Below are 15,618 nucleotides of genomic sequence, written 5' to 3'. Positions count from 1 at the left end.
CTCACAGACACTTAAAGGTCTGTCTATTTCAGAATGTTCTCTTTTCTGATGCCCTTCTATGACACTGAAGTGCTGGAACTTTCTGTATCACTTCACTTCTATTATTACGGTTGTGTGGAAAGTTGAGTAAATGTTGAATGTGTGTGGTGCATAGCCTACAGTAAAAGCGTTGAGTAAATGTTGAATGTGTGTGGTGCATAGCCTACAGTAAAAGCGTTGAGTAAATGTTGAATGTGTGTGGTGCATAGCCTACAGTAAAAGCGTTGAGTAAATGTTGAATGTGTGTGGTGCATAGCCTACAGTAAAAGCGTTGAGTAAATGTTGAATGTGTGTGGTGCATAGCCTACAGTAAAAGCGTTGAGTAAATGTTGAATGTGTGTGGTGCATAGCCTACAGTAAAAGCGTTGAGTAAATGTTGAATGTGTGTGGTGCATAGCCTACAGTAAAAGCGTTGAGTAAATGTTGAATGTGTGTGGTGCATAGCCTACAGTAAAAGGCCTGAATCTATTCCTGCTGTTTCTGGGAGACACTGTGTTTTCCCATTGAGGGGTTCTAGAATGTTCCCTAGCTGTGTAAAGTGTAATCTGCTGGTCTGTGCTGTGTCTGGAAGTCTGTGTTTAGAGGTCTCCTCTGTGCCTCTTGTAAAGCTAACCATCATGCCACTCAGACAGTTAAGGTCAGACAGTTGTCCAGTCAAAACAGGGCAGGCCATGGATTGCGTGTGTGTGTGTGTGTGTGTGTGTGTGTGTGTGTGTGTGTGTGTGTGTGTGTGTGTGTGTGTGTGTGTGTGTCAAAGGCTGAGAGCATCTGCTCCTCCGCCCGCTGTGACATCCCCCTGAGTGATCACATGACCTTCCCTGTCTGATCCTGTCAACGTGAGAACAACAGCAACAGCTCATGTGTGAGCCATGTCATGTGCACTTTCCCTGACTGTGGCTGTTCCTGGGAGCCCTGTGGCTCTGGGTCTGGTTGTGGGTCTTCTCTCCTGGTTCACTTTCTCTGTCCCTGAGCTCTGTGTGGGTGTGGTGGGCCGTGGACCGGCAAGGGTGAAGGGTCAGTATTGTCCTACTACTCCATTGTCACTCTCTCTTCTATAGGAATACACAAAGGGGAGGGAGGGCACTATATTTAGCAGCTAGCAAACATTAAGACACAAACACAGGAATTCCTGAGAGATTTGATTGTTTTCAAGATGACCCGTTGTGACCCTTGAATCCACCACACACATTCCTCCAAGCACATCTGTATTCAGACAGATGTAGGCCTATGTGTGAGGCAGGTGTGCGTCTTCAAAGTGCTTCTCTATGCCAAATAGCAAGCTATAGGAATATGCACACTATCTGCAGACATTGTGTTGCACATAATACAGTAATAATGCTGTGCCAATCCTCTAGCTTCTGTGTCATAGGGATTGTCATGCTGTTTCAAGGTATTTGGGGGCACCAGGTAGCCTAGTGGTTTAAGAACATTGGACTAGTAATTGAAGGGTTGCTGGTTTGAGTCCCCGACCTGAATAGGTGAAAGATCTGTTGACATGTCACTGTGGGTAACAGCGTCTGCTAAATGACTAAACTGTAAACTGTCTTTGTGTTAAAGTGGTGTTTAGTCTCGGTGACCTTTAGAAATGGTCAGTTTTTGACATTTAGACCAGTTTGCCCAAACTCCCTCTGCATTCTCACTTCATTAACTCTAACTCTTATGTCAAGATAAACACACACACACACACACACATTAAACTCTGCCATGGAAAGGTGCCGCACACACACTGAACACACAACAAACATAACTCTCCACCCAAGAAGATGTTGATATTCATGGAGGAGGAGAGGATCAGAGTGAAGAAATGAGAGACAACATCCTGTTCTGACTGATCCTGCTCCCTGTCTCTGCTTATGCAAGCCAAGTTATGCTGCACACACACAATGGACAAGGCGACTGTACTGAATGAAGCAGACACACTCCCCTCACGCCCTGAGGACTCCCATACATAAATGATTCTCAATCCATCTCTTTTTCTCTCTCGGTCTCTCTCGGTCTCTCTCGGTCTCTCTCGGTCTCTCTCGCTCTCTCTCTCTCTCTCTCTCTCTCTCTCTCTCTCTCTCTCTCTCTCTCTCTCTCAAAGTCCCAGAAGAAGAGAGTGAAAAGGAGGAGAAGAAGCAAAACAGCATCAGAGGATGCATCTAGAAATAACCCAGTCAAACTCATGCCTCCTCATCTCTCCTTCTCTCCCTCATTCTCCCTTCTCTCCCCCAACCTCATGATGAGCGAGTCTCAAGATGAGTCCGACAGTCACACTGCATGGGGGAGGTGGAGTTTTGTGCTTTTCCATGGTCTAGCAGTGGGAGAGATTGGAGCTATCACATTGACTGTGTCTGAGAGTGGGAAGGGAGAGGGAGAGAAAAAGAGTGACAGAGGTAGAGAGTCATGCTGGGTTTAGGAGGGAGGTGAGGAGGAGGAGAGGATGGGTGGAGGGAGGAGGAGGAGAGAGGATGGGTGGAGGAGGAGGAGGAGGAGAGGAGAGGATGGGTGGATGGAAGGGAGGAGGAGGATGGGGAAGGGAGAACAAATGGAGGAGAAGGGGGAGGGGAGGGAGGGAGGACAGGTGGGGAGGACAGGTAGAGGGTAGGGAGAATAGGGGAAGGGGGAGGGAGGATGGATGGATGGATGGATGGATGGATGGGTGGAGGAGAATAGGGGGAGGAGGAGGAGGAGGGAGGGAGGATAGGTGGAGGGAGAGGAGGAGGGTGGGAGGACAGGTTGAGGGGAGGGAGAATAGGGGGAGGGAGGATGGGTTGGGGAGGAGGAGGAGGAGGAGGAGGGAGGAGTGCAGGGAGATTGAAGGGAGGTAGGGGAGGAGGATATGGGGAAAGAGGAGTAGGGCAAGTAGGAGAATGGGAGGAAGGAGGGGAGAGGGAGACAAAAATGAAGAGTCACGCAACATTCTATAAATGTTATAGCCCAATAGGCAATGTCCAGAAGCCAGTTGTGTGTGTGTGTGTGTGTGTGTGTGTGTGTGTGTGTGTGTGTGTGTGTGTGTGTCTGTGTGTGTGTGTGTGTGTGTGTGTGTGTGTGTGTGTGTGTGTCAGTGTGTGTGTGTGTGTGTCAGTGTGTTTCTGAAAGTTAGCACCCTCTGCTGTTTAGAGTGATAGCAGCCAAATGTTGGGAAACGTCATGAAACCATCCAAGAGGAAGTCAAGGTGTCCTCGGGTCTAAGTCAAAATGACTGCTCTCTTTCTCAACTTCCCCCTGTACTGTAGTTCCTGTTTCTCACACAGCCTGTTGTCTGTCTCTCTCTGTGTGTTTCAGCAGAATGAGGTCAAAGAGGAACAGGAGGGAGGGCCCAAGGCTCTGTCAGAGAAAGAGGTGCGGGCCAGGATAGAGGACTACAACTCTAACGTCTCAGAGAATGGCATGAAACTGGTGAGTGCTACAGCACGTTACATATACACATAGGTACTAGTGTGAAGTATTGAATCTGAATTGACCAAAATTGACACACAGGCATCTTACTCTCTCTCACTCTCTCTCTCGCACTCAGGCTGCTGATGGTTTGTACACTGGCTTCATTAAGGTCCACCTCAGGCTGAGTCGGCCAGTCACGGTGCTTGCTGTGGAGGGTGCGGGATTAGAGGAACAGTCAGGCAAGGCAGACAGACGCGGTCGGCCAATGACGGTGTCAGAGGGCCAGGTTGGGGAGGGAGCGGGGTTGAGTGACAAGCGGACGTCGTTCTACCTTCCCAGAGACTGTGTGAAGCAACTCCACATTAGTAGTACTACAACGGTCAGGGAGGTCATACAGGGCCTGCTGAAGAAGTTTATGGTGCTGGATAACCCACGCAAGTTTGCCCTGTACAGACAGACACACCGCGATGGACAGGGTGAGTTATATACACATATACATTCTGGTCCTACTGAGTGTTGGTCTGAAGAGATCTGATAATATGCTAATAGCCTGGATGTGGAACCTGATGTGCCTTTCCTTTGATGTGTGTCTGAGTAGATCTGTTCCAGAAACTTCCTTTGGTGGAGTGTCCTCTCTCTCTGAGACTGGTGGCAGGGCCAGACCCTGAGCTGCTCAGCTTTGTCCTCAAGGAGAACGAGACCGGAGAGGTGGAGGTAAGACAAACACACACACACATACACATACACATACACACACACACATACACGCAGACACACAAACACATACTGTGTGTCCTAAAACCATTCTCTTTAATATCACTAATCTCTCTCTCTCTCTCTCTCTTTCTCTCTCTCTCTTCCTCTCAGTGGCATGCATTTTCAGTTCCTGAGCTGCAGAACTTCCTGGTGATTCTGGAGAAGGAGGAGACTGAGCGTGTGCGATTGGTGGAGCAGAGATTCACAGTTTACCGACAGAGATTACAGAAGGCACTATGCGAGCATCAACCCTGACCCCTCACCCTTGATCCCTCATCCCTAATCTCTCACCCTGACCCCTCAACCCTTACCCGTCTGTTGACCCAGGGAGAGACAGGAGACCACTGAAGCTCACAGACTACTATTCTCCCCTCATTACACAGTCAGCCCCCCTCCATCCCTCCCTCCTCATCCCCCCTTTGAGAAGAGAGGAGGGGTTGAGAAAGCATGGAAAGGGAAAAGGGGACTGATTTAAAGGGCGAGTGGGCAGGATTCTAGAACATAATCAGTGTTTCCCTTGGAGGTGAAAGACACGCTGAACTGACAGACCCTCTGAGTTCTTTGGGCTCAGAGATCTCATTTTGGTCTGACAATGTGACCTGATGGGTCTTCTAATGTTACATTGAATCTTAGTTTGGTCTGATTATGTTTTTAAGATTATACTGCTGCTGCTGCTACTGCAAGTGTTACTTATTTACTTACTTATGTATTTACTAAGGTATGAGTCTCGCCCTGCTCTATCTGCCCCAGTGCCCCTGCATAAAGATTCAGATAGACTAGAACAGACATTACCATTCAAAACAACGCTCCATGGTGGATGGACCATTTGGAATGTTCTATTACTTGATGTTTACGATATCAACTCTCAGGTTGTCCCTGCATGCCTTCTGTCCAGGGTCGAGGGTAGGTTAGGAGGGTAGGAGATGGGTGGGTATGCTTGGGTTGGGAAGTAGGGTTGGGATGCTGGGGTAAAGCTATGTTGGGTTAGGGTGGGGTGGGGCAAAGGAATGCCAGAATCCGTCTTCATCTTCAGACTCCTCTCATATCAGTCCCAGGGATGTACACCAGTGTTGCTCATAGAACTGCTCTGCTGAGCTAAAGAAGCAGAAGAAGACCTGAGCTCTCTATCCTAATTTATTTATCCAGCGCTGAAATAACCCGTCTATCTCAGGCGGCTAACTTTCACTTAATACTGCATCTCCATCTACCTGGGTAACCATGCTAGTGTGGGAGGTGTTGTGCAGATAGACGTATATACAATAGATAATCTCCATCTACCTGGGTAACCATGCTAGTGTGGGAGGTGTTGTGCAGATAGACGTATAGACAATAGATCATCTCCATCTACCTGGGTAACCATGCTAGTGTGGGAGGTGTTGTGCAGATAGACATGTATATCATAAATAGATGCTATTCCCATAGACACTAGTCTCTTCAGATAGCCATTGAGTACCCTGGCTGCATTCACATAAACAGAGACATAGGCCTTCTGTACCCGTTATTCATTCACCCATCCTACAGAAGCAATGTCTTCTGTACCCGTTATACATTCACCCATCCTACAGAAGCTGTCTTCTGTACCCGTTATTCATTCACCCATCCTACAGAACCATACCGTATGTAAACAATCAGTAGATTCCTTCATTGCATGAATCGTCTGCTGGTGTTTAAAGCATTTACAAACAGTTGATGTTTTGACTCTTCATATACTTTTCACCCTTCCCTCATCAATAACCCCTGACCTTTATCTCCTGACCCCTAACCTGGAAATGTACATTTCTCCTGATGGGAGACTGCTTTGCTGCTGTTCCCAGTGTCTGTGGAGAGGGTATGCAGCTGTAGCTACTGTTGTTAGAGGCCTGTTAGAGCCAGCCACTCTGTGCTGCTGTGACAGGCCCCTGAAGCCCTGCTACTGAGCCGACTGTTACAGGACCGAGTGGATGAGGAACTGATGCTCAAACACTGATTTAAGGCCAAAAGGTCCTACTGCCAGGAGTTATTCCTGGTCAGTTCATGTAGTTAGGAAAAACTCCTGTTCCTATAGTTCATTGAGCTAAAAAAAAAAAACATTCTGGTGATCACACCAAAGTTAAGAGGGACAGGGGCAGTGGGATATGCCTGACTGAAAAGATGACGTATTGTAGGAAAAAACTTTTTTGCACACTGATTCTGGCCACAGATTGGTCTGCCAGTCTGTATAGTATCCTATAGAAGGAGCATGAAATTAGTGATTTTTTAATTTATTTTTTAAGGGAATTTGATCATACAATTAATGTTTATCTGAGTGTGATGCATATGTATATATGTAAACGTTGGAGGAAAAATTATTATTATTGATTATAACTATTGTTAGTTGAGTTGGTGTGTGTGTCTGGGCTGAAGATAATAGTATAAATGTTATATGATAGTTCATATCTATGTATTCCAGTCAGTCTCTGTCCTCGTCCAAAAGCACATGCCTTCCTGATGCCGAGGGTCCCTTCATCAAACCTGTTTTATTCCTGCCCTCACAGGGCTTAAAGAAGCCACATAAACAGATCTGAGACCAGACTACATGTCAACGATGGAACCCATAAGATTGTGTGTGTGTGTGTGTGTGTGTGTGTGTGTGTGTGTGTGTGTGTGTGTGTGTGTGTGTGTGTGTGTGTGTGTGTGTGTGTGTGTGTCTTTGTGTGCTTGCATGTGTCTGTTACATCTGCATGTGTTATTTATTTTATGGTTCACCCCCTTCGGCATGGTGTAAGTGTCAGAGGATGTGGGAAATCAATGCTTTCCAGTAATCTCTTAGTTTGGTTTATCTGAAGAATCAGATGTGTATATAGATATCTGTAAAGCTGTAAAGAAAATGAAGAATGAAATAAATGTCATCCTTTAATGAGTCTCCCTCGTCTCCTTTATGAGATCATTCACACTCTGTTTTCTGGTCCGGAAAGTCCCCTGGGTACACTTATATCATATCTCATGTGTGCTGTTGCCTTATGTCCCTGTTTATGTAGTCGCCAGGCCAGCTTGTTCCTGTCGGTGGTGGTTCTGCAACTCCCCACAGTTCAACCAGCTGCTTCTAAAAGCCCTCTTTTTAGATTCCCTTCCATTAATTAAGAGTCCCAAATGGTTTTCTGTGTGCTCCAGAGGTGTGCTCATTCAAAAGCAGAGTTGGAGAGAAAGTTAACTGAATCATTTATACTATAGATAAGTATATATTTTTGTGTGTTTGCGGAACAGAAATGCGCTTTGCGCCTCAAATATTTGTTAATGGAATGTTTTGTGTATGGATTTTCGAAGCAGGGCACCTGTCAAAGGGCTTATCTCTTGGGTTGCCATGAAGTGGATGCAGATGATATACCTGAAGAAGGAGGTGAAGTGATTGGTGCACGTCGACTGACCTGTATGGTGGATGGAGTAAGGAAACCCACTTCGTCCATAGTATTGTTTTTTTTTGATGAGTCAGGCTTTATGAGATAACCTGTAAGAGCTTTTTGCACAAGCTCATCCAGTGTGATGAATGCAAAAGATTTGAGCATGTACCAAGTGTATGCAAAACGGGAGAATATCGTATGCCAGTTGAGGTTATATGCTGCAACTGTGGTGGCGAGCATGCGCCTGAGTCCCTGGATTGCCTTGTTAGTGTGAAGGAGACAGGTAGTTTGGAGGTGGTGAGAAGAGTGGAAGAAGCGAGTGGCGCTGAAGACGCAATGGTAATTGAGACTGCACCAGTGATTGTTTTTTTTTCTCAGCAATTTGAGGATCCTGATATATTTAATGACTTTATTTATGAATAGACAAAGACATCAATCACGTGACACCATTCATTCCTATGTGAAAACTCAATAGCACATTGAAGCCAAATTAAGTCAGTTAAGATGTCTCATGGAGCCATAACATGTGCAGTTTGAGCTACTCCAGGAAGTGATGTTCCAGGCTAGCTCTGTGCTGCCCCCTCTCATTGAGTAATGTTGCTTTCAAGACAACTGGGAACATGGCATACATAACAAGTTGAAGGCCGTCCGGGGTGATGCAGGCTGCCATTAGCAACTAAAGTATCCTTATAACTTTTTCTGTGTGCAATTCTAAAATAATCGGTTCAAGGACATACATCAGGTGTATTACTGGTACCACGAGTGTCCTCTAAACATTTTGCTTACACGAAGATTGAAATTTTTCCATTCACTATTTTGGGCGATCCTGTTTTCTGCTAACAATGCATGCAGTACCACGGTTGGCCTTGAACTTCCGTGACTTCAATGAGAGTCGTTCTCCCCTGGATATATTTCATGTGAAAAGGGTAGACTTTGTAGCATTTATTGCAATGCTCATAAACTGCACAGCACAAATGAAGATTTTTTTTTAATGTCTCTATTTTTGTATTTTGGATGATGTCGTTTTTTCGCCCCTTTCATACAATGGGTATGCTTTCTATAGTTTACCACCCGTACAGTAGGTGGCAGCATGCACCTTTAACGCTTATTTCCAGACCTCATAATACCATAGAAGAAGAAGAATTTAATGCACACTTTACAATTAGCTTGAAAAACTCGGGGATATTATTACAAATATTGCCGCGTATGTACGTCGGCAGATTGAGTTATCATGTTCGTGAGGAAGACATCCATAGGTTTTTTTTAGTGGTTACTGGAGGTTGATCTGAAGAATGGGTAAGTTAAGATGTTATCTAGCTAGCATGGGCGAAATGGCGACTGCTGACTGTAGTAGCTGGATTGTCAGTTGTTGTTGACATTTAGCCAACACAGTAGACCTCCTGACCCGTCGTCAGCATTGCTCCGTCTTCTCACTCATGCACGATCTAATGTTGCAGGTACAGCTTTGCGGAGTTCGATGTGACGCCGACGACGCAGTTTATTTGCTGAACGGCAAAGACCTTTGCGGAGAACGAGTCATCATTGAGCACGCTCGTGGTCCACGCACGGACCGTGATGGATATGGTGGTGGTGGGGGTTGTAGTGCCGGAGGTGGACGTAGTAAGTGTACTCTGTACATTTGTATAAATGCATCACATTAGACTTTTTTCTCAGGTATGATGACGGGGAGTTCCAGCAGGGGGCAGTAAAGTCATGAACACAACACTTCGATAGCTCTTCCAATGATACTAGATTATTCTCTGTGGCTGTTCCTTGCAATTTGGAGGCCCACTGAAATAATACCTCTGTAGTTGTATAAATTCAATTTGAATCAAGCACAACATTGTTTCAAGTTGTATTAGTCGTATGTACGGGTACGCATGGTATCCATCCATCCAACAAAATGCTTACTTGCAGCTTCATTAAATATTAGAACGTTTTTGTATGTATGCAGTGTCTCGTTTGCTGAAATGTCCTCTCAAGCCATTGCTGATCTTTTATCCCGTGAAAAACATAATTTGATGCTGCTGTTGAACACGTAGGGTTTGGGTTGGGGGTGTTCGATGTGGTGTTTACATTTCAGCTGTGTTGCTTGCTTTATGGCAGTGGAACACACTCATTAGTCTTTTTGTATGTGTGTGTGTAAACATCCCAGCTGTGATGTAAACTAAAGGATATATGAAGATGCAATATGTTCATTATATCATTTGACTTCAACATTAACAAAGTACTAGATGTTTCAATTTGAAAGAGGCCACTGTGGGCTGAGTTCATGTCCTTTCAGGCTAAGATGACTGCCTGTCCCGTTTTGCCTTGGCTTTCACCTTAATGTGTGTGTGACCTTTGACGTAGGACCTCTTGGCTGACCTTACCGGAAGCCATGATGACGGCAGCCTTTTGCCAAAAGACAAAGGTGATGGTGAGGAATCCCATTCTTTTTTTCTGTTTAAAAAAGAAATATCGCAAAGGTTAAAGCCAAAAAAACATGTTGCCGTATGTTAGCCAACTGTTAACCTCTCTAGGGTAGGGGGCAGTATTTTCACATCCGGATAAAAAACGTACCCGATTTAATCTGGTTATTACTACTGCCCAGAAACTAGAAGATTTGATTTGATTTATTACTACTGCCCAGAAACTAGAATATGCATATAATTGTTTGATTTGGATAGAAAACACCCTAAAGTTTCTAAAACTGTTTGAATGGTGTCTGTGAGTATAACAGAACTCATATGGCAGGCCAAAACCTGAGAAGATTCCAAACAGGAAGTGCCCTCTCTGACCATTTCTTGGCCTTCTTTAGCCTCTTTATTGAAAACAGAGGATCTCTGCTGTAACGTGACACTTTTTAAGGCTCCCATAGGCTCTCAGAAGGCGCCAGAACGTTGAATGATGACTCTGCAGTCCCTGGCTGAAAAACAGTAGCGCATATGGATAGTGGTCGATCTGAGAACAATGAGACGGGCGCACGCGTGCACGTGAAGAGTCCATTTTACATTTTCAGTCTTTGAATGAAAACGACGTCTCCCGGTCGGAATATTATCGCTATTTTACGAGAAAAATCGCATAAAAATTGATTTTAAACAGCGTTTGACATGCTTCGAAGTACGGTAATGGAATATTTAGAATTTTTTTGTCACGACATGCGTCCACGCGTCACCGTTCGGATAGTGTCTTGAACGCAAGAACAAAACAGAGGATATTTGAACATAACTATGGATTATTTTGAACCAAAACAACATTTGTGGATGAAGTAGAAGTCCTGGGAGTGCATTCTGACGAAGAACGGCAAAGGTAATCCAATTTTTCTAATAGTAATTCTGAGTTTAGTGAACGCCAAACTTGGCGGGTGTCAAATTAGCTAGCCCGTGATGGCGAGCTATCTACTCAGAATATTGCAAAATGTGCTTTTGCCGAAAAGCTATTTTAAAATCTGACACCGCGATTGCATAAAGGAGTTCTGTATCTATAATTCTTAAAATAATTGTTATGTTTTTTGTGAACGTTTATCGTGAGTAATTTAGTAAATTCACCGGAAGTTTTCGGTATGTTTGCTAGTTCTGAACGTCACATGCTAATGTAAAAAGCTGTTTTTTGATATAAATATGAACTTGATTGAACAAAACATGCATGTATTGTATAACATAATGTCCTAGGAGTGTCATCTGATGAAGATCATCAAAGGTTAGTGCTGCATTTAGCTGTGGTTTTGGTTTTTGTGACATATGCTAGCTTGAAAAATGGGTGTCTGATTATTTCTGGCTGGGTACTCTCCTGACATAATCTAATGTTTTGCTTTCATTGTAAAGCCTTTTTGAAATCGGACAATGTGGTTAGATTAACGAGAGTCTTGTCTTTAAAATGGTGTAAAATAGTCATATGTTTGAGAAATTGAAGTAATAGCATTTCTAAGGTATTTGAATATTGCGCCACTCGATTCCACTGGCTGTTGACTAGGTGGGACGATTTCGTCCCACATACCCTAGAGAGGTTAAACAAGAGAGCAGTTTGCATCCATTGTAAGTCATAGGATATATGTACAGTGGTAGATTTCTGTCAGTTTCTATGGTATCAGTTGGTAGTCGTAGATACCCCCCTTTTTTAGTATTGTTGATGTGATGTTTACTTTTTTGTATTTTATACAGCAAAATAAATGTTAAATTGAGGTTGAATCAAGGAAATAGGCATTTCTCTTCTTGAGCTTGTATGCAAAGAGCAAAAATGCTGTCTATTCCCTGTGACTGCTTTGATGCTCAGATGGACATCCACACTTATTCTAACTTAATATAATACATCAATAAAATCAATTTAGCCTCAAATAAATAATGAAACATGTTCAATTTGGTTTAAATTATGCAAAAACAAAGTGTTGGAGAAGAAAGTAAAAGTGCAATATGTGCCATGTAAAAAAGCTAATGTTTAAGTTCCATGCTCAGAACATGAGAACATATGAAAGCTGGTGGTTCCTTTTAATATTAGTCTTCAATATTCTAGTTTTCACCCCCGCTGTGCCATACTGACTGACGGTCTTGTCCGTGTTATTTTAAAGACGGTAGTGGTTACAGCAGCCGAAGCCCCACTGGCCGGGATAAGTATGGGCCACCTGTACGCACAGAGTACCGTCTTATTGTGGACAACCTCCAGTCGCTGCAGCTGGCAGGACCTAAAGGTGAGGACTGTATGTCAAGTCTCCATCTTTCTCTGAAAACGGGTCAGAACAAGTTATTTGTTTTAAGCACAAAAAAGCACCAAAAAAATGTGCCTGTTTATTAATTTATACAATATATTTTTGGTTGACAGGACTTCATGCGCCAGGCCGGTTGAGGTGACATATGCCGACGCTCATAAGGAGCGGCCCAACGAGGGGGTGATTGAGTTCTGCTCCCGCTCGGATAGTCCTGGGCCTACCAGGATGCAGCCGTTGGGTCCTTATGGCCCTCCTGTAGAAGGGGTGATATGTTTAGTTTGCTGTCATTCTAGTACCAAAGCTGATTAGTTACCCAGGCTTACAATGTGTTTGATCTCCCAGGTCTCGTAGCAGACGTCACTCTCGCAGCTGGAGCAGAAGTTTTGGCAGCCACTCCAGTTCTCGCTTACGGTAAGAAAACTGCCCTGCCAAAGAACTCCATTTCACAAGGCTGGGGTAGTTGCATAGATGAATACTTAGTTTATCCCAGAGAGGAAATGTCATTGTAACACATAACTAGTTTTAATTTGTGTGTTTGTTCTCCACAGGTCACACTCTCGTAGTACATGCCGCTCTCGCTCCAGGTCCAACCAGAAATCCTGTTCTAGATCCGGGAAGAAGTCCCTCTCCAAGTCACTCAAATCCCGTTCCAAGTCCCGCTCACGTTCTCGCACCAGGAAGTCCTGTCCTCACTCCCACATTCATAAGTCTCGCAGCCGCTCAGTGAGCTCAAATCCAGCTCTCACTCCGACGCCCTCATGTCTCGCTCCAAGAGTCAGTCTAAAGTCAAGTCTGAGCAGGAATCCAGAAGCCACTCCAAAGAGAAGTCTGTCAGCAAGAAGTCCCAGAGTCGCTACCCAACCCCCACAGAGAATGGAAACAGAGCGGGCCAAGTCTGCCTCCAACTCTCCCTCCCCACAAGAAGACCATCACCAATCGAAGTACCCCGCCATGCACTCGACCTCTCGCTCTCCCTCATGCTCTAAATCCTTCTCCCGTTCGCGATCCAGGTTGACATCCAAAAATTAAATTGCACTTGTTTTAGTAGGAAGTATGGAAGATGGTTTAAAAATAATTTACAAATCGAATGCAGTGTTTCAATTTGTCCCACTCTGAGCATTTGGTTTTATTGAAGTTTGGATTGTAGTGCTTTTTAACATTGTTTTTAACTTTGCATGAGAACCAGGCTGAAAGATTGTAGATTGCTGTGGAACACATTGTAGAGGAATTGTTCTCATTTTCTTTATCTGTATGAGATTGCTTATGCTCCATGTTATAGTTACTGGTTGATGATGTTTGTTTCAAGAGGAAATGATTGATTCTTATTTGTAATCTCTGCTTTGAATCTCTGGTAGTCCGGCATTAAGTCATAATTCATGATTGGTTATAGCTAGATGGCAAGGCATTATGTTATGACTATCTTCACAAATCAAAAATAGAGGGAAATGAAGATCAACAATCAGATGTTTTTTCCTGTTTGTTTTTTTCCTTAATGTTTTGATTATTAATATGCAGATGTATTGGTTTCTTTGATGCTGTCTGTATAGAGTCTAGACAGTTGTGATTGAGTATTGACAAATCATACAGCTTTAGTTTAATTTATTACTACACTAATTGCAAAGAGAAGATGTATGGAAAATCATGTCACTGTTTGCCCTGAGAAATCAGATTATTTACCCTCTAAATCAATTACATTTGTTTAAGGAAATGTGTTAATCACTTGTTAGTTAAACAGTTTTGATATATGTTCGGGTCCAAAGTTATTGACACCCTTCATTACAAAAAAATACCTGTATTGTATGCTCCAAATAAATGGGAAAGTTTTTACAAATAGAATATATTTATATGTATTTAAATGTAGCCTTTATTTAACTATACAATTGCTCAGAGAAAGATATTTTGTTGTTTAACAAGTAATCAATACTCCGGCGCCCTCCCCTTGCGAGGATTATGGCGCTGAACAATTTCACTAAAATGTTTTATGAGTTTGGAGAACACATTGGGAGGGATCTTTGACCATTCCTCCATACATTTTTTTTTCCAGATCCTTTATATCCTTTGGTCTGCGTTTATGGACTGCCCTCTTCCATTCAAACAATAGGTTTTCAATGTTGTTCAAGTCTGGAGACTGAGATGGCCAATGCAAAATGTTGATTTTTGTTGTCAGTTAACCATTTCTTTGTGGATTTTGAAGTGTGCTTGGAGTTGTCTTGCTCGAAGATCCACAAGTTTTAACTTCCTGGCAGAGGCAACCAGGTTTTTGGCTAAAATGTCTAGCAAAATAGCCCCATAATATCAAAGATCCACCACTGTATTTTAGAGTAGGTATGAGATTATCTTCTTTCGATGCCAAACCCACCACTGGTGTGAGGGGCCAAAGAGCTCTATTTTCATGTCATCTGACCATAGCACCGGTTCCAATCCAACTGCCAATGCATTTTGTGGTTGCTCTCCATTAATGTTTTTTCCTCACCAACCCTTCTAAAGAGCCTATTGGCATGGAGGTAGCGTCTAATTGGAGGAGGCAACTAATTGTAGATTTGGAGACCCAAAGATGCAACCAAGTTCTGTAGTTATCCAACTTTGGCGCTTTTATTTTTCTTTGCCTCCCAAACCATCTTCTTCACTGTGCGTGCGGACAAGATACACTTGCTTCCAATACCAGGCAAGGTCACAATACAGTTCCTTAAGCTGTGATTCACTTTAAAAAGTAGAATGTCAATGCAGATTTTATAAGAATCTCAGGGATGCCAATAATTTTGAAATCTTTTTGGGAAAGAAACTAAATCTCTGAGAAATTGTGTAATTTTGCAAAAAATGTTGAGTGTGCAATATAGCTCAGTATTTGAGTTATTTATTTTATACAGTCATTTTTGGTCATCTTTATCAAGCGTGCAAATAATTTTGGACCTGATTGTATGTTTGGCTTTGACTGTCCTATTATTTGAAGAGATCACCATAAGATGTACCTAATTATTTCAATAAATGAATCTACATGCGTACATATGTGTCAAATAATATGTGCAGTTTGATTTAATGTTTCAAAAGGAAATATGTTGAGACAACTAGGATACATTATAAAATGACTGGGCCCTCTTGGTGAATGTACTCCTGAATTTGACAAGTAGTTTAAGCGTATCAATACTCTATACATGCCACCATGTGGGTGTGATTAATACCTGTATACAGTGATAATACCAGTTGCTTTTAAACGAGTTTGCGTCAGTTCCCTGGATGCCCAGCACCAGCATGAGTACATTTAATTAGCTTTACATATGCAAGAATCTTCTCTGTGAATTTACACTATTTTCTCTTCAATTTTGGACATACGACTTGACCAAATTTACTTATGCTACAGACCTATATCCATCCTACCCTGCCTTTCTAAGGTCTTCGAAAGCCAAGTCAACAAACAGATTA

At 43.2% G+C, this 15,618-nt stretch overlaps 1 protein-coding gene and 1 pseudogene across 5 annotated transcripts in view; both read left to right on the top strand.

The window, feature by feature from the left end:
• LOC106565716 (ras association domain-containing protein 5) overlaps positions 1-7,033 on the top strand; it is a 43,566-nt gene extending 36,533 nt beyond the window's left edge. For 3 of the 4 annotated variants that reach the window (XM_014133127.3, XM_014133129.3, XM_014133130.3), the window contains 4 exons: positions 3,307-3,420; positions 3,539-3,878; positions 4,001-4,116; positions 4,270-7,033. In XM_014133127.3, the coding sequence (XP_013988602.3) occupies positions 3,307-3,420; positions 3,539-3,878; positions 4,001-4,116; positions 4,270-4,413 (714 nt within the window). In that variant the 3' untranslated portion in view covers positions 4,414-7,033. The remainder of the gene's footprint in view (positions 1-3,306; positions 3,421-3,538; positions 3,879-4,000; positions 4,117-4,269) is intronic. The other variant, XM_014133131.3, reaches the window with a different exon arrangement.
• A 1,607-nt stretch (positions 7,034-8,640) lies between these two features.
• On the top strand, positions 8,641-15,200 carry LOC106565717 (serine/arginine-rich splicing factor 6-like; annotated as a pseudogene). The gene is made up of 7 exons (XR_014379798.1): positions 8,641-8,810; positions 8,972-9,134; positions 9,867-9,933; positions 12,061-12,180; positions 12,312-12,462; positions 12,541-12,609; positions 12,747-15,200. The product of XR_014379798.1 is annotated as a serine/arginine-rich splicing factor 6-like (transcript).
• Positions 15,201-15,618: the final 418 nt, after the last annotated feature.

Source organism: Salmo salar, chromosome 12 (genome assembly GCF_965601325.2).
Source record: "Salmo salar chromosome 12, fSalSal1, whole genome shotgun sequence".
NCBI classification, from domain to species: domain Eukaryota; kingdom Metazoa; phylum Chordata; class Actinopteri; order Salmoniformes; family Salmonidae; genus Salmo; species Salmo salar.
This window is presented reverse-complemented; position numbering and strand designations above follow the sequence as displayed.